The sequence below is a fragment of the Rhinoderma darwinii genome, chromosome 2, assembly GCF_050947455.1.
Source record: "Rhinoderma darwinii isolate aRhiDar2 chromosome 2, aRhiDar2.hap1, whole genome shotgun sequence".
Classification (NCBI taxonomy): domain Eukaryota; kingdom Metazoa; phylum Chordata; class Amphibia; order Anura; family Rhinodermatidae; genus Rhinoderma; species Rhinoderma darwinii.
Genome location: NC_134688.1, coordinates 25,811,326 through 25,830,183, shown reverse-complemented (window position 1 = coordinate 25,830,183; position 18,858 = coordinate 25,811,326). Strand labels below are relative to the sequence as shown.

The 18,858-nt window shown below is 41.1% G+C and overlaps 1 protein-coding gene across 1 annotated transcript; it reads left to right on the top strand.

The window, feature by feature from the left end:
- Positions 1–555: 555 nt before the first annotated feature.
- GPR83 (G protein-coupled receptor 83) lies at positions 556–18,157 on the top strand. Its single transcript, XM_075849952.1, has 4 exons — positions 556–1,192; positions 10,975–11,100; positions 13,706–13,839; positions 17,053–18,157. Exons 1-4 carry the CDS (start codon positions 776–778, stop codon positions 17,675–17,677), a joined length of 1,302 nt encoding a protein of 433 aa, XP_075706067.1. The 5' UTR covers positions 556–775; the 3' UTR covers positions 17,678–18,157.
- The last annotated feature ends 701 nt before the right edge of the window (positions 18,158–18,858 follow it).

The window sequence follows — 18,858 nt, the reverse complement described above, 5'->3', positions numbered from 1 at the left end:
AATCTATCTATCTATCTATCTATCTATCTATCTATCTATCTATCTATCTATCTATCTATCTATCTATCTATCTATCTATCTATCTATCTATCTATCTATCTATCTATCTATCTATCTCTAATACAATGCCTTAATATAATAATATAGCACTTCCTTACTTAGTGTATGTCATATATGCCATATATACTGTAGACATCGTGATCTATGCCAGTAGAAGATCAGCTATTGCACACATACATGCCAGCAGTGAGGAGGCGAGAGAACAAAGACCTTTATTCCTGTTGCATTCCGATTCCAGCCAGACACATGTTGTGCAGGGATATAAGTCAGGGCATTTGTCCTCTATTAAGACACAGGAACCTCAGCATAGACATTAAGGAAATGTGAAGGCTCTGGTGGGTGCACGCTGCTCATTCATTCTCTTAAATGCTACCTGCATGTGATATCACAAACTAGCTAGATAAAGTGGGAGTAATACGGCACGTCACATTTGTAAATGAGCTCCAGCCCAATGAGCGGAGAGCTTTTCCTCAGCTGCCTGGGAGCTGTGTGTGTCTGAATGTCATATAAGTGTGCTGTCAGGGAAGACCTGGAAGGATACAGGCTGGATGTGAGGGCTCCTATTGAACACTGGGGACATCTGTTGCGATTGTGCGTGACAATTCTCCACTGGCTACTCCACTCAGGCATGAAGATCCATTGTGGAGCGTCTCATCCTTCTCTACTTCTTCTCCTATGTATGGGATAAATGGATTGAATTGTCCATGTCCATCCCATGTTTGTTACTGATGGACAAAGTCGATTAGAGATGGAATCCTACCTCATGTGGCTCTTTCTCTTGGGTTCGTCCCTGTTGAAAAGATCAGAAAGTTTCCACTTCAACTCCAGCCTGAAGGAACCCTTTCAGCTCCATAACATCACCGGCTTGTTCTCTTGGAATAACTACAGTCTAGTGGAGTGGCAAAGCTTTATAGGGAAAAAGAGATACGGAGCCGAATCGCAAAACCCCACGGTGAAGGCTCTTCTAATTGTGGCCTACTCTTTTATCATCGTCTTTTCGCTTTTTGGGAATGTCTTGGTCTGTCACGTGGTCATCAAGAACAAGCGGATGCATTCGGCCACCAGCCTGTTCATAGTCAACCTGGCCGTGGCCGATATTCTCATTACTCTTCTCAACACGCCTTTCACACTGGTAAGGACGTGTAACACCCATCTACTCCAACCACCATCCGCTTAGTCAGGGTCTCCCCCAGCCATATCTAGTTCTTCTCAGTTGTCTCATATCATTTCTAAGTAGAACTTGGAGTACGTTTTGCAAGTCTAAAGAGAACAATGTCTTATTTAGTGCCCAAACCAAGATGATACAATTGTGCAAGGATTTAATTTTGACTTTTTAGAAGTTCCCCAACTTACAAGGGCTAGAGGCAGGAGATCCTAGATGTATGAGGTTTATACCTAAGTATCTGATTACTCTACATTACTCTTAGTCTTTGCTCTAGACCCGGTATTCATGCTTGTATTTTCTTATTGGTGGGGTAAGAGTATACAAAACTTCATTATTAATCTACACCTGTTTAAGGCATGAGGCTCGCTGGAAAATCAGGCTTACAGAATGCATGACGTGGTCTCCTTAGGAGCCAATTCATTACATTATATAAAATACCTCTTAAAGTGGTTGTTAGAAGGGTCCCTTGACAATAAGATGATCACAATGTATCTCCTTGCTGAGAGCCTTTGTGATCAGCTTTAAACTGTGGGGAAATCTGGTAGTAAGTATTCAATTTTCCTGCAGCGCCACCACAGGGGAAATTAAGTATTACACAGTGCCCATTCACATCAATGGGGCATCTATGCAATACAGAACAAGACGGGTCCTCCAGAGAGAGGGAGACGCCAATAGATGAGGATCCTGAATGGGTGACACCCCTCTATTAACTCAGAATTCCTTAAAAGAATGTATGAAAATGGGGTTTCTAAACTGGATAACCACTTTAAACACTAGACTTGCTCAATGGATGCTATAGTACAAATATAGTAGAGCTGGGTTTATTATAATAGCAGAGGTGAGTTTGTTATTTTGCTCCAAATCATCCTGCTGTTTGAGGATTATTATTTTTTTCTTTTACATAGGACTGCAGGTGAAATCTCAGTTTTCTTAGCTTAGTTATCACAGTGCTAATAAGAAACAGTTCAATGACAAATTCAGTGCTGCAGATTCAGCTTTATGTTTTCAGGAATAGTTGTAAGAGAGATCTACTCAGAGACGATATTATGGAGATACAACGCATCCTAATTTAAATTGTACAGCAATTCTAGACCCCTCAACCCACCCAGCACACTTTGCATAATTCCATTATGTGGGCATATAAAGGGCATGTAGAAGGGAAAGAGGAGCCGTTGAACACTTTTGCTGACACTAGTAGGAACTCAGTAGGTCATGCTGGAAGGTGGATACATCAGGAAGAAGGCAGAATAAAACCCTGGCTGATTGTGTCACCCCTCAGGTGACTGCTTAAAAATGAGGGATTTATTTAGTAGTAGACTAGGGTTACATGGGCAACACACTGGCATTTACCCATTTCATGAGCTGTAGAATTCGCTCATACATTCATGTATGAACTCTGATTGTTGCATGCTGCATCTTCATTCAATAGTAGGATTCAAAAAACCTGAAACACTGGCAGAATTTCCTGCTGCGTGAGCAAAATTGTAAAGCTCTCACCGTAGTAGCGTCGTCTATGTAGCTCTAGTGTTTTAGCAACGCACGACCTTGAATTATTATTGGCCTGCTCGTAAAAACACTTGTAAAATTCAGCGTCTTTACAATAAATCTTCATTACCATTTGACAGCTTTTTCTTAATTCAGTTTTACTATGTGGAAACCATCAACAAGCAGGTTATCTGTTGTTGAAAGCTTTTATTCTAGCTTTATTTTTATTATGACATTTGTGAACAATCTATTAATTTCTACATACCTGAATCCATCACATGAACATCTCATTAGTCTAATTAACATTGCATTACATATTCATATGTCAATGAATCCATCTATGAAGGTATTCGGTTTAGAGGGGTTTTACCACCCTAGTCACATCATCAGCAGGATATGCTAGAAATGTCTGATAGGTGGGGTTTCACAACTATCCGGTCCCCTACCTACGAATCAATAGAGAGGTGGACAAGTCTAGGGATGTTATAGAAAAAGGTGATTAAGGAAACTCATTCTTCCGATAGGGGGGGGGGGTCCCAGATTTGGACCCCCACCTATCAGACATTTGTGGCATATCCTCTGAAAATACCCTTTCAGAACCCACAGTCCATTTCTAACAGTAGTAAACAGAAAGGCATAATAATTATAACAGATCTAATAACAGCAGCCTGTTGATGGTTTCCAGTTAGCAATTGATTTTTTTTCTACAGTGCACAGGGTTACAAATAACTAGAGAAAAAAAAAGTGTCAACAGCAAAATACTAATAAAGATACAACATGGTGTAAAGGGTGTTTCAGGGCAGATTTGACTTTTCTCTGGTATTTAGTCTTTTTTTATACATGTGTAATATATTGTGAACAGTAAGATGCTGGTTTATAGTTTGTTCTATACTTTTCTTGCACATATGTTGGAGAGACTGCTGCTTTAGTGAATTATTAGACTGCCAGTGTAAGTGGCAACTACAACATGTTTCGTTCTCTCTGCAGTCTACATCACAATGACACTTATATATAATCCGATGAGGCAGTTCTTCTATTATCTAAATGGAAAACTCATAGTGTTCTGGTAATACAGATGGGATGCAGTAGGAGACCGGGGGTTCACATACATATAGGTGATCACTGGGGTTGGAAACTGCAGAAATTTAATTATAGACTTCTATGGAGGGTTGATGCTGCTACAAACTGAAAACTGCCCTATGAACTACCAGTTGTCGCTGTGAATCAAAATGTAACCCTTGCAGTGACGCTTAATCTGGGTGATAGGAAAGGAAGGTCAAGACTGGGAATAACAGCAGAGTTCATATTTTATTAAACAGGGAAAGGGCAATGCTATGGCTTGATATTTACAAACTTGTAAAATAGCAACGTCGAAGATTAATCACAAAAAACGAAATAAATACATGACTATTGCTTTTAAAGGAGAAATTCATATGAATATTTAAAGAGGTTGTTCACTTTGGTCAATCCCTTTTTATTAGAAGAGTTGGAACCATCAGCGATCAGCTGTAATCTGTGGATGAACCTGGTAGTAAGTGTTTAATTTACCTGCAGCGCCACCTCTGGGGAAATGTGGAATCACATAGTTCTCATTGAAATCAATGGGCTGCCCATGTAGTGCATGGACATGCCGGGTCCTCCAGACCAAGGGATACTCTGTGCTCTGACTAAGAGATGAGGGTACTGACCGGGGGACCCCCGATTCTTTTAACTCAGGATTCCCTAAAAGGGTGTTTTAAAATAGGTTTCCTATAGCAGACCACCCCTCTAAATGAAAAAGTCTTACCATTCAAAAGTATGTATATGGGGATGCAATTATCTCACCATAGTTGGACCTTAAATAGACTGTAAGGGTATGTTCACACAGAAAGTCAAATACGTCTGAAAATACAGAGCTGTTTTTAAGGGAAAACAGCTCCTGATTTTCAGACGTTTTTCGCGGCGTATTTTACGGCCGTTTTTGGAGCTGTATTCGCTAGAGTCAATGAAAAACGGCTCCAAAAACGTCCCAAGAAGTGACCTGTACTTCTTTTTCACGGCCGTTTTTTTTACGCGCCCATTTTTCAAAACGGCCGCATAAAAAAACGGCCCAACAGAACAGAACGCCGTTTTTCCCATTGAAATCAACGGGCAGATGTTTGGAGACTTTCTGCTTCCGATTTTTCGGCCGTTTTTCGGACGTTTAAGGCCTGAAAAATGGGCGTAAATAGGCCATGTGAACATACCCTAAGTGTCCTTTTACACTGGCCAATGTTGGTAATAAAAATGAGCGCTGATCAACGAGACAGCTCATTGATCGGCGCTAGTTTGCTCCTTTTACAAGGAGCTATTATCAGTATTGTATGGGGAACGAGCGATCGTTACTTCGATCGCACGTCCCCATGCATTTTCATCATGTCGGCAGCACATCTCCCGGTTTGCACAATGAGGACACAGGACAAAGATCCGGAAAAAGCATTCATATGAACTCTCGTTTGCCCAATCATTGGCTTGTGTAATAGGGCCTTAATTCCATTCTGGAAAGCACCAAATTCAAATAGCTCCTTGGTGGATCTTCTGCATGGCTAGGAGATCTCCATTCACTCCCATAAGTCACAACCCCCATGTGTATGCTGCCACCATATTTGATTTTAATTTTAAGTACCCAAGACTACAATTTAGGAGAGACCCTTGAATCCCTGAGTAGACAACCTGGACCTTCTCATGGTCTAGATTGTACAGTTCTCAGTTGACTTGCTCTTTAGAGGGCGGTTCCATCTTCCTGAAATCAATGAGACTTCTGAAATAGTATTCTTGAAGTTTGCAAGATGATGGAAACCTTTAACCAGCACTGGGGAGGTGCCTACTTCTGAGAACTTTGCAAAGGTCTCAGCTGATGCAGCTGCCCTGAGATTATCTTCTAAGGTGGAAAATTCCTTTAAATAAATATAGCAGTTGTCTGGAAATTCTTATCACGCCGGCTTCTGCTCTTGATTGTTCGTCAGGGTTAATCTGGATTTAAACTATGCGGCAATGAGAATCGATTCGATTAAGCCAAGGTGCAGTCAGATACTATTGACCTGTTGTACACTGCTGTTTAGGTTCATACTTCCATTGACTGAAGCGTTCATCTAATTTTGACGTTTCTGTCGTCTGTATCATGGGAGTATATTCGGTCTAGTCAAATAATTCCGGTAGCACCTATAAAGGACAGTCTGGAGGAATAAAGTCACGGCCTAGCCCAAAATGAATGATCTTCTTAGATCAATGGAGTTTGTTGACTCGGGATCAGCATTGAACGGCTCCATCAATTCTCCATTATGGTCATTATTATAGATTGGGCTATATCACGTGTCAGTCATTTCCCGTCTTTATATAAGTTTACAGATACTACTCTCTTTTATTACAGATAATCTTGATTTACACATCTGGCATAAACATACGTTTAATTTAGCGCAAAGAAACATATTGCAAAATCCAATTTCTTTTCTATAGCCCAGAGCTGGTTTGCATGATAATATCTCCTCCAGCTGTGTAATATCACGTTGAACATGTTGCAGGGAGTCCTTCATCATTTTACATCGGAAATCTAGTCATGCATAAGCTGCCTACACAACATCATCATCATCATCATCATCAGAGGCAGATCTAAAAAATTCAAGCCACTATCCCTATAAGTCCTGGAGAGTGGCACGCAGAGGCTGGATATAGTGATAATACATAAATTCAGAGATTATTCACTTCGGTTTGTGAGGACAGTGAATCACAAACACATCATATTCACTTGCCCAATGTATTCTTTTAATGTCAAGAGGATTGCAAATCAATAAAATTCATACCATTGCAATACAATGCATGGCCACATGGTGCACTGTTTAAGGGCTGTGTACACCTTTTTAAATAAAATTGTGCATCAGTGTGATTGGTGCAACCTTCTAAATACATTTTATTAAAAATGCTTCTTACTTTTTGAGATACAGCTGCTCTGTATTCTTTATACAGAGCAGCTGTATCGTTTGTTAAGACCTGAATCCGTCAGATCCCTGGGACTGACAGGTTCAGTGACAGCGGGTCCTGGGTGTCTCTGACACACAGGATCCATCTGTAATCGATCACATCTACGTTATGAACTTAGATGTGATCGTTAATAGCTCGATCCTGCATGTCAGAGAAACGCAGGACCCGCAGTCAGTTAACCCGTCAGTCCCGCTGATGGATACAGTTTTCAGCGCTAGATACAGCTGCTCTATATACAGGATACAAAGCAACTTTATCTCAAAAAGTAAAAATAATTTTTAATAAATTGTATCTAGGAAGTAGCACCAATCACACTGATGCACAATTTTATAATAATAATAATAATAATAATAATAATAATAATAAAAATACATGCCCATGAGCTTCTCAGAGCACAATGCAGGTAGGTGTAGAGAAGTGCTCTAAAGTGCCACCATGATGGAAATATTTAGTACATTTAAAGGGTTTTGCAGGAGTTAAATGAGTATTCACATGTGAAATATTTAGGGTATATGCTTTAGACAAAATATTCCATAAATGTCTGATGGTTGAGGGTTTCACCTTTAAGACATTCCCCCTTGATCCTTTTTCATCAAGCCAAGACATACTCAGCTGTTTCCATGGATGTCAAAAAGAGAGCCACATGTGCCACCACTTTGTCTCTGTCTTTATGTGGCCGTGACTATCTGCCTTGATTTGTCAAATAGAGGTCAGGAGACCCCTGTTCTCCCTATAGGTGGCAGTCTTAGAGGTGAGGCCCCACCCATTTGACTTTATAAATTATATTTGATAAATGTCTGAAGTGGGAATACCCTTTTAACGCCCAGAAAATCCAATTAATGCACTAAATATTTCCAATATTAGGTTGCACGTTAGAGTATGGCTCTACACTTACCTTAATAAAAGTGCATAGTGCTTTGAAAGTTAATAGACATGTTTCTCCCTAAACAGCGTACCATGTGGCCTTGCACGGTATTGCAATTGTTTTAACGTGAAACATATTTACTTAAAAAGTGATGATAATAAATGTAATAATAATAATAATAATAATAAATATGCAAAATGACAGAAACAAAGTGTGAAAATAACTTGCCACATCTATACTGTATGTAAAAATGGATTATGAGTGGTAAACCGCTATAAAATAATCGGGTAAATTATGTTCTTTATAAGAGTGTTTTTGACACATGAGAATCTTATAAATTACAAAGTAATTTTATGGTCACATAAAAAGAAGACTGCTACCATTATGCCCCGCAAGTTCCTCCACACCAGACTCGTCACACAGTGTCTTTATAGACCTCGTTTTGTGCACAGGGGACAGTGGTTCTCTGTAGTTGCAGTAGTGATACAACAGAGGATAGGCGATTTTTATGGGCCACATGCATCAGCACTCAACGGACCTCATCCGTGAGTTTACGTGGTCTATCGCTTTATGGCTGAGCTTCTGTTACTCCTAGACACTTTCACTCACAATAATAATACTTACAGGTGACTGGGGCAGATCTTTCAGATAATAATAGCACTTACAGGTGACCGGAGCAGACCTAGCAGATAATATTAGCACTCACATGTTACCGGGGCAGTTCTAGCAGATAATAATAGCAGTTACAGATGACCAGGGCAGATCTAGCAGATAATAATAATAACACTTACAGGTGACCAGAGCAGATCTAGCAGATAATAATAGCACTAACAGGTGACCTGGGAAGATCTAGCAGATAATAACAACACTTACAGGTGACCGGGGCAGATCTAGCAGATAATAATATCACTTAGGCTGGATTCACACGAGCACATTACGTCCGTAATGGACGGAACATATTTCGGTCGCAAGTCCCGGACCGAACACACTGCAGGGAGCCGGGCTCCTAGCATCATAGTTATGTACGATGCTAGGAGTCCCTGCCTCGCTGCCGGACAACTGTCCCGTACTGAAAATATGATTACAGTATGGGACAGTTGTCCGGCAGCGAGGCAGGGACTCCTAGCATCGTACATAACTATAATTCTAGGAGCCCGGCACCCTGCAGTGTGTTCGGTACGGGACTTGCGGCCAAAATACGTTCCGTCCATTACGGACGTAATGTGCTCGTGTGAATCCAGCCTTACAGGTGATCAGAGCAGATCCAGCAGATAGTACTTATAGATGACCGGGGCTGATCTAGCAGATAATAATGGCACTTACAGATAACCGGAGCAGATCTAGCAGATAATAATAGCACTCACAGGTGACCAGGGAAGATCTAGCAGATAATAGTACATACAGGTGGACGGGGCTAATCTAACTGATAATAATAGTACTTACAGGTGACCGGGGGAGAGCTAGCAAATAAGAATAGCACTTACAGGTGACCGGGGCATATCTAGCAGATCAAAAATTTCACAAACTGGGAATTAATCATGCATTTAGATAGCATGTGTCACTGTGCATGTAGTAGTATGTATGTAGTGAACTTACATATGAATGCGTGAATGTATGTAGCAAATATGTATATCTGTGAGCATGTATATAAAATGTGGTGTGTATGTATGTAGTGGCTACACAGGTGTGTGTGCTTTTATGCAGTGAGTGTGTGTATTTGTACTATTTTTATGTTTATGTTCTGGTGCACTGTATGGGGGGAATATTATTTGGCCACTCGATGGCAATATTATACTGTATATAACAGATGTTACCCTGAATCTATAATTGGTCTGGAGGGGGCCCTTTAAAATAATTTTGCTAACTAATAGCTGTGGCAGTGGAATAATCAATTGTGGACGATCCCTTTAAAAAGCTACGTGGGAACATGACTGTTATCCCGTGCCTCGTGTAAAATAAGGAAAGATTTTCTAGCAGCTCTTAATCCTCCACAGGCTTACAACATCCTATAGGAAGTCATTGACTTTAACTGTAATTGACATTTCTCTTGTAATTGGTCCTTTCATTGCACTTTGTTTTGCACTCTGATTTTCTCCTATGCTATTTTCTCCATTGCTTAGTGCATTATTGATCAGATCCAATCTTCATATTCCCAAGGTTCGTGATTCTCACACATCTGGTTTATTAGAGCCGAAAAATAGCAAAAAAGATAGCTCTGAAGCGGAGACGGGAGCGGTTTTATTTATTTTAGTCATTTTAGAATCTGCAGACACAGGGAGTTTGGAAGCACTGTAGACATAAATGTTTCCAGGGAGAGGTAAAGTGAAATTATAACTGAATCTCTATTCCGCAGGCCAAATTTTATTTTCCCCTAGAAGCAATGCTTCCGTAAAGGGTATTCAACATAACATGCCACAATTACAGTAATTTTTTCTGTCTGAATCGCTCAAATTCATATGTAAATTTTCACTTAAGCAGATGCCCTTTTTCCAGAGCTGCCTTTAAGCACAGGCCTACTGTGACTAAATAAAAAAACCACTGCTGTAATCTACATTACAGCGCCGATCACATTATGTAGGAAATAGGGCACTTATAATGTGGTGACAGAGCCTCTTTAATCTACCAATAAAAAATCAGTATGGAGTAAGCTCCTGAGCTCCCCCTAGTAATGGCTGCATGCAGCCCGAATGTTATCATTTAACTCTATGTCTATGCAGTGGATTCAGAGCTCTATATCAGAAAGAAAACAAAGCTCCTACCAATATAATAATAAAAGTGAGCACTCACTTTAAGGCACTATCCACACTACAAATGTGTTCTTCCGTACATTTCCTTATATCTTAACATATCCTGAGATGTTTTGGGTGAGATAACTGGTTTTGAAAAAAACAATAAGATATGGTTTCGTGACTCTCTTTCATGAGATGTCTATGCTATATGTGTCTACCACCCAGTGGTTGAAAAGTGAATTGCAGCCTGTCAAGGGTTTTGCTAGCATGTCATGATATTTTATTGAATTGGTTTCACGAGAAATTGAAGTCTTACGCCTCATGCACACGACCGTTGTGCCACTTGGGCCGTTTTTGACGGCATCCGAGTGGCACCCAATAGTCTTCAAGGACCCATACACTTTAGCGGGTGAATCGGGTCCGTGAAAATTTATCTGAGTCTCCGATCCGAGGAAAGATAGAACATGTTCTATCTTTCCTCGGATCACTGAGGGGACTCGGACGGCGCACACGGTCGTGTGCATGAGGCGTTAAACAAATTCAAGCAAAGGTAAGGGTGAACGCATCTGTATATGAATTCACACTATAACAGGCACCTTCATTTTGAAATATCCAGGCTTTGTTCTCTATCTACATGGGATGCACTTATTTTCTGTGTCCTGACCCCTCTACAGGCTCGTTTTGTGAATAGCACCTGGATGTTTGGAAAGGGCATGTGCCATGTCAGCCGCTTTGCCCAGTATTGCTCCCTGCACGTCTCTGCCCTGACCCTCACAGCAATCGCAGTGGACAGATACCAGGTAAGTTCTCGTTACACGTTAAGTGATGTCTGTGCACTACAGGAAACCTTTTAGGGAGTAAATGCAATCGATTAAAAGTTCCTTCTGGTTCGATAAGCTGCAGTCTGAAATAATCTTTTATAAAACGACATACTAGTATAGTTATCACCTACTGCTAGTGACAAATGGCTTACTGCCGGCTCTTGTGTTATGTTCTTTTATCTCTTTGCCTTTATTACATTTCTGAAGGATCCTATTCAATATGTGAAGTATATCGGCTTTGATGGCTATAAGGCCAAGCTTCTCAATACGCTCATATGGGGCATAGTCACTATTCTGTACTCGAATACGGAAAATGTAAAAAAAAGAACCTTCTATGTTTAAAATTATTTAATTTATACACACATGACATACCCAGGGTCAGTATATGGGTCCCTTTGGGAACAGATTTACTGGGACCTCCTGTCTATCCCACCCTTAGCTCGACAAGTACAGAGCATGTTTGCTCAGATCTTCATGAGCCCTCCCAAGTCCACTGGGCTCTAGCACCTGTCCACGATTGCCTTGTGCTGTCACCTGCCCTAAACTTATTCCGCTGTCCCCACATAGTATAATGACCCCTTAGTGGCCCCCACACAGTATAATGCCCTTATAGCTGCCCCACACAGTATAAGGCCCCTATAGTGCCTCCCCACACACAATAATGCCCCCATAGATTCCCTCTACACAGTATATTGCCCCTATAGCTGTCCCCACACCATATAATGCCCATATAGTGCCTCTCACACAGTATAATGCACCATAGCTGCCCACATACAGTATAAAGCCCCCATAGCAGCCACATACTGCATAATGCCCCACATAGCTGCCCCAATTGTAATGACGGGGGTAAGGAAACGGACAAGTGAGCCCTAATCTACCCGCCACTCTGTCCCTGCCTACTTGCAACGACCCGCCCTAGGCGACGGGGTACAACTGGGCGGCGGTCCCTACGCTCAGTAAGTGCAAGAGACAAACAGACAAGGGAACACAAAGCAAAGGGAAGGGGCAGTTGCCCACGGCAACACCGTGAGCAACAAGAGTGGTGAACTAGCCGAGTCAAACCAGGAGTGCACGAGGTACCAAACGCAGAGCATGAGAGTAGTCAGTAAGCCAGGGTCAGTATGGAGCAGGATCAAATAGTTAGGAGCTGTAGCTGGGCCAGGAAACCACACGAGAAGAATCACAAGCAAAGGAGGAACAGGAAAGGTAGGTATAAATAGACAGAGGGCGGGAGCTATCTCCGTCTGGCCAGGCTGCGATAGGCTCTCCCACTCCTAAGCCTGCCATCCTGAGTGGTGGAAGATGGAGTCAGTCTCAGAGACATAGACTCAGGTGCAGACTGATTACCTATGGTAGTATACACAGAAGTTGTGCCTGGCAGATCCTTTACACCAATACAGTATAATGCCTCCATAGCTGCCCCCACATAGTATAACACCCCCATAGCTGCCCCCACATAGTATAATGTCCCCATAGCTCTCCTCATACAGTATATTGCCCCAATAACTGCCCTCCTACAGTATAACGCCCCATAGCTGCCCCCGCACAGTATAATTCTCCATAGCTCCCTCCACACAGTAGAATGCCCCCATAGCTGCCCGATACAGTATAATGCCCCCCATAGCTGCCCCATATTGTATAATGCCCCCATATCTGCCCCCACATAGTGTAATTCCCCCATAGCTGCCCTCATGCAGTATAATGCCTCAATAACTGCCATCATACAGTATAATGCCTCAATAACTGCCCTCATACAGTATAATGACTCCAAAGCTGCCCAAATAGAGTAAACTTGCCTATTGCGGCCCCCATACCCAGTATAAAGCCCCCTTAGCTGCCACCACACAGTATAGTGCCTAAAAAAAATCCTGAGGACTGAGATACAGTTGAAACCAGGACACACCACCGCTGGGGGACTGGCCCTGGGCTCCACCATCTCAGTTGGCCCAGGGCCACCACCCCTCCTGCCCTCCGTCGCTAACTACACTACTTCATGGAGGTTTTTGTCTACGCTTTTGATCCCCTCATTTTTTGTGGAATTTTTTGCCACATCTTTAACTCATCAAATGTAAAATCCACGGCAAAAAACACTTAAGACGAGCAGCGCATTTTTTTTTTTGCTGCCTCCTATTGATTTCAATGGAGGTTACAGAAGCGGAAACTGCTCAAGAAAGGGCATGCTGCTTTTTTTTTTTTTTTTTTTCGAGCATTCACTAATCATCAGAGAAGTAAAACTCATCTGCCTCCCATTGAAATCAATGAGGGGAGATTCGGGACGTTTTTTGGCACTGATTCCGATGCAGTTTCCATGTCAGAAAACTGTGCGAACTGGGCCTTAGGGAACACCATAACCCTAAAAGATAGCTAAATGAAACAATACCAACTTATCGTATATTACATGGATCAGAATTTTTGAGGAGACTGGTTTCGTCTTAAGCGCCAACATTTTCTTGTGTTGCCCTTACTCCGATATATGATGGCGGCACAGCTCAGTTACAATTACTTTATATTATACTTTAGAAAGTATACTTGAATTATTTAATTTGTCTATTTCTTATAAGAATCTTTATTATATCTTCTGAAGGTCATCATGCATCCCTTAAAACCACGGATATCGACTGTTAGAGGGGTGGCTTACATCGCTATCATCTGGATAATGGCGACATGCTTCTCCCTTCCTCATGCTATTTACCAAAAGCTCTTCACATTTGAATACAGGTAAATTCACTAATTAAATAGATGTATTATGTGTAGGTTTATTTCATATGAATGTGATACAGAGAATTCTGTACAATTCTAAAACCAGGGGCACAGCTATAGTGAGGGGGGCAAAGGTAGCAGTCACCTTGGTGTCTGACAAGGCCCATAGGTCCCACTGTAACATAAAAAGACTCCAGTATTATAAATGGCACATGGTATGTGGGGGCCCTGTTAAAAATTTTGCATTGGGGCCCAGGAACTTGAAGTTCTGCCTCTGTTATCAACCATAATGTTGAAGTTCGGGATTCACTTAAAGGGGTTGAATCCGTTTAGACAATGATGGCATATCATGATATTAATGATCCATCTTGTTGCTCGTCTTACTTGGTGGGTCTCTGCTCTGACTAATAGAGGGGGCTCTGAGTCCATATACCCTTTAAGATCCATGGAAAACACCAGAGTCTGAACAATTATCTATGTTTTTATAGACACAACATTATATTTGAAGATCTTGTCTTGGTCTCTCATCAAGTTGCAGTCTGCATTGTGTGTCTAGACGGCTGGAAGGCCAAAAGTGTCGTACATGTCAGGAAAAATTGTCGCAGTGTAAAGAACAGCATGTGTTTTGAGTGATCCGAACCCGTGTGGAAGACAGCAAAAAACGTAATCACTTGTTGCCTCTGACAAAAAATGCCTTCCCATTTGTCTAGCCGTACAGAAGCCGTAAACAGAGACTCCGAGTACAGTAGGCCAGGTTCACACACAGCATTTTTCACTGCGTTTTGTTTGCGTATTCTATTTTCAGATTTTTTCTGTTTTTACCTCATTGCATTCTGAGAGCCATAACTTTTTTATTTTTCTGCTGATATTGCTATTAGAAGTCTTGTTTTTTGATTTTCAGGGTGTATTTATTTTTTGTATCGCTTTACACCATGTTTAATTTATATAACATTTTTAAGTGGTATTTGCAAAAAAAAAATCTATTTTACCATTTTTTTGTAGCTTTTTCTTTCAGTGTTCTGCAAAGCTTACACCTTAAATTATGTTTTACATTTATTGTACGGGTTGTAATAATTAAGGGATATGTAATATTTGAAATATTTTAATGCTTTCTAAGCTTTATTTAATAATAACAGTCTTTATTACAAATAATCGTGCTTATTTTTTATTTTTAAACAATGTATCATTTTTTTTTTATTATAATGCATTGGAATAAATATAATATGTTTTGCAATGACTTACTGCCAGCTAACCAAAAAGTCACAGGCAGCTGTTAGGTCATACCTCAGTATGCCCTAATATGGATTAGCTCCGGACGGTCCTGGGGCCTTTGTTAGGCCCAGGGCTGTCCCATAAGACTGTCCCATCAGCCCTGGCGATCACTATTGCTGGAGCTGGTGATCAGAGGGCAAAGGGAGCCTAACTCCCTTGTGGTGCCGCGATCACTATTGATCGTTGTATCGCGTGGGTTAACAGAACTGTAGAACTTAAAAAATACCTGTATAAAATGACACGCCATAAAAAATGCATGTATGAAGGAGGCTGAGTATGTTAATTAGCAGCAAAAAAATGAACAATTACCTATTTACTTTTATGTTTGACTACGGTCTCAGGCACACGGCTGTATTAAAGATCTATGAGGCCTTATAATACAGAATTTTGAATAATACAGGATATATATCTTCTTCTGTGGCTACCAGATAACGCACATAGATTTTTGCTATCCTCTGTAAAGCTCCATAAACACAGGGCCTCTCAATGGCCCTTAAAACAGATATATATATATCTCCATATCAGATAAGATATGATTAATACAACTGTTTGGAGCGTCAGCGCTACGTCAAGAATGACGTTCTCAGCTGGACGGTATTATCTTCAGAAATAAAGCTGAAAAAAGCTTGAAATCAATTAGGTAGTATTCTACTGCAGTCAGCTGCCATGGCCTTATCCGTATAATACATGCTTTTCATCATCATGGCAGTGACCGATTTACCATCCATTCGTATTGTTCAGGGCATTGGATCTTCTGCAACAATATTGTACATGATTAACAGACTGGGAGCTCATACACAACAATGGAGACTTATCTTTGTTGCCCAGAACACTCTCATTATATCCAAAGATATGAAACACAAATTCAGGTAGTGTCCACCATACTTTTAATGGCCTTCAAGTTGTATGCAAGTACCATCTGCTTAAAGGGGCACTCCATTACTATATAAATACAAGTAGGACTTTGTGATGTAGTCGATGTCTCTTTTTGGTCCATGAGTTATGGGAGAAAGGGAATCAGATGAGGCATGATGTTTCTGTACATAGAGCACATCCATGGCTAAGGAATATGTACATAGAACCCTATAAAAAAATCATTCTTTTCATCTTTGTAGCTGTGGCCCTTGTTGATAAATATAAAATGTTCTGCCTTAACCTTGTATCTTAAAGGGATTGTCTCACCACGATAACCCTTGTCTATATGCCCTATTAGGGTATATGGATGTCATAGAGGATTAAGACATCCCGCTCAAGACATCCCTCTATGTGCCATAACGGAGATCCGCTCTGTACATAGATTGCCACTGATTTGAATGGTCGGCATGTAATGCTATAATGTATGGCTTACCACGGCAATAACAGCTGATCGCTGATGGGAAGATCTTTCTAAAAAAGGGTCGTCTTCATCAGTAGCTGACTTTTTCAGAGTAACTCGTTGGCACTCTACCTGGCACCCAGCACGTGGAGCAAATGCCCCCTTGGACCTCCCTATATAAGCTCCTGATTCAAGTACAGTGAAAAACAAGTACTATATTCATGACTTATCTAGTGTTATTAAATATATTTTATGTATTAGGTTAATATTGGAAACATTTCTTATAATTAACTTTATGAACAGGCCTGAGGCAAACATTGTACCTTGGCTTTAAGATAAATTAAGGTTTCTAGTAATACTGCTTTAAGGGAAAAGAAGGGATGGGGTGGGTTTGGTTACCAAGTCATAACTCAGGGGTCATGTAACACATTTGTCATGAGGGTTTACATCTTCTGACCCCCTGATTGGCACTTTGCGGGCTATTTAGTGGTTGTAAATGATGCCGCTTAGTTAAGCTCTAATAAGACATTGTACAAAATGCCCTATTGGTGACACGGTGATAGGTTCTCTTACGCGTTATCATGAAATAAGTGTAGAGGTATATACATATTCTGGTTTAAAAAATCCTTGTCTTTTATTTATAGTGAGGAGAATATCCGAAGTTTATGTCTCCCTGACTTCCCGGAACCTTCTGATCTCTTCTGGAAGTATCTTGACCTAGCCACATTCATCCTACTCTATGTCCTGCCGTTGTTGATCATCTCTGTTGCCTACACCACTGTAGCAAAGAAGTTGTGGCTCCGGAACGCCATAGGAGATGTCACCACCGAGCAATATTTTGCACTTCGACGAAAGAAAAAGAAGACCATTAAGATGTTGATGCTGGTGGTTGTCCTCTTCGCTGTCTGCTGGTTCCCTTTGAACTGTTATGTCGTCCTCCTCTCTAGTCAAATCATTCGTACCAATAATGCCGTTTACTTTGCATTCCACTGGTTTGCCATGAGCAGTACCTGCTACAACCCATTTATATACTGTTGGCTCAATGACAATTTCAGATCAGAATTAAAGGCATTGCTCAACATTTGCAAGAAGCAGCCTGGACCACAGGAGGACATGCTGCCCTCTAACATTCCCTCGTATAGAGTGGCTTGGCCCGAAAACCGAAGCTTCAAGAGGTCATTAGTGTCACATACCCTCCCGTCATCTTCTAACATCCAGTCTGGGAAGACTGATATCTCGGCAGTGGAGCCTATTGTGTCCGTTGGCTAATCTTACACCTCATTCACCAAAGGCCAAGACCAACTAATGTTCTCATCAGATCCTTCACTCTGCTCACCGGAGCTCAAAAAACCATAATGATGATATTTTATTCGAATGTATTCCACAGTGGAATGTTTTACTGAAAATGTAAAGGCGTAGAGCCGGAAGAAGGTGTGAAGGCGTAGAACCTCAGCTAGGCAAGAATGAAGCAAATGATTAAGAAAAAGTTGCGACATGAAGGCTGAACATTCTTGGAATTAACCTTTAGCCAGAATACAGTGAGCTTTGTGATATCCATAACAAAAGGAACAACAATTCTGCTGCTACAGTCTATGTAATCACTTTGTAAGAAGTGCATCTGCTTAGTGTACATTGTGATTTCATTATTTTGCTGCTAAATCGTCTTTTGTACAATGTCATGTGCAAATGCAAGGAAGTTAATAAAATCAAGACAATGAAGTCAAGGCAAATAAAGAGATGCAATGACAACGCTTTGCTGTGCTTATAGATCCTATGATAAGTGATTTCCATAGATCATTCTTCAAAGATCACAACAAAGTTATTGATGATACCTTCAATACATCGGCAACAACTGTAGTTCTCTGCCTAAGGCGGCATTATTCCTATGACAGCTCTGAAATGGGTTGTTATTATTAATGGGGTTCCCCAGGATATAGCCTTTTTATTTAGCACTCCTATTCCTGGAAAATAAGAGGGATACAATGCTTGTTAATAAATGACCTCCCTCCTGGAGCGGCGCTGAAGTCTGTATAAGCCCCCCCATTCCCTCACAGTCTGTGCAATGTAAGGGACACCTGTACACAGCACAGAGAGGCATTTTACTGCGGTTGAAGCTATCCCTGTCACTACGATATCACATTTGTGACATATAGGGGTACCGTACATTGCACAGACTGTGGGGGAGCATGTATGGACTTAAAGGGGTATTACTATCTTAGCAATTTATAGCATATCCACAGGATATGCCATAAATGTCTGATAAATGCGGGTCCAAGCTCTAAAGCCTACATCTTTGCCTGGTACGGTGACCGCAGGTTCCAGGCGGAAACTTTTCATCTTTGGTTGTATGGCAGTTACGTAGAAAGCCAAGAAAGCGCTGCTCGGCTTTTTCCAGAACTCCTATTGAACAGAAATGATAGAGCCGTGCACAGCCCCCTTCCACTAGTTTC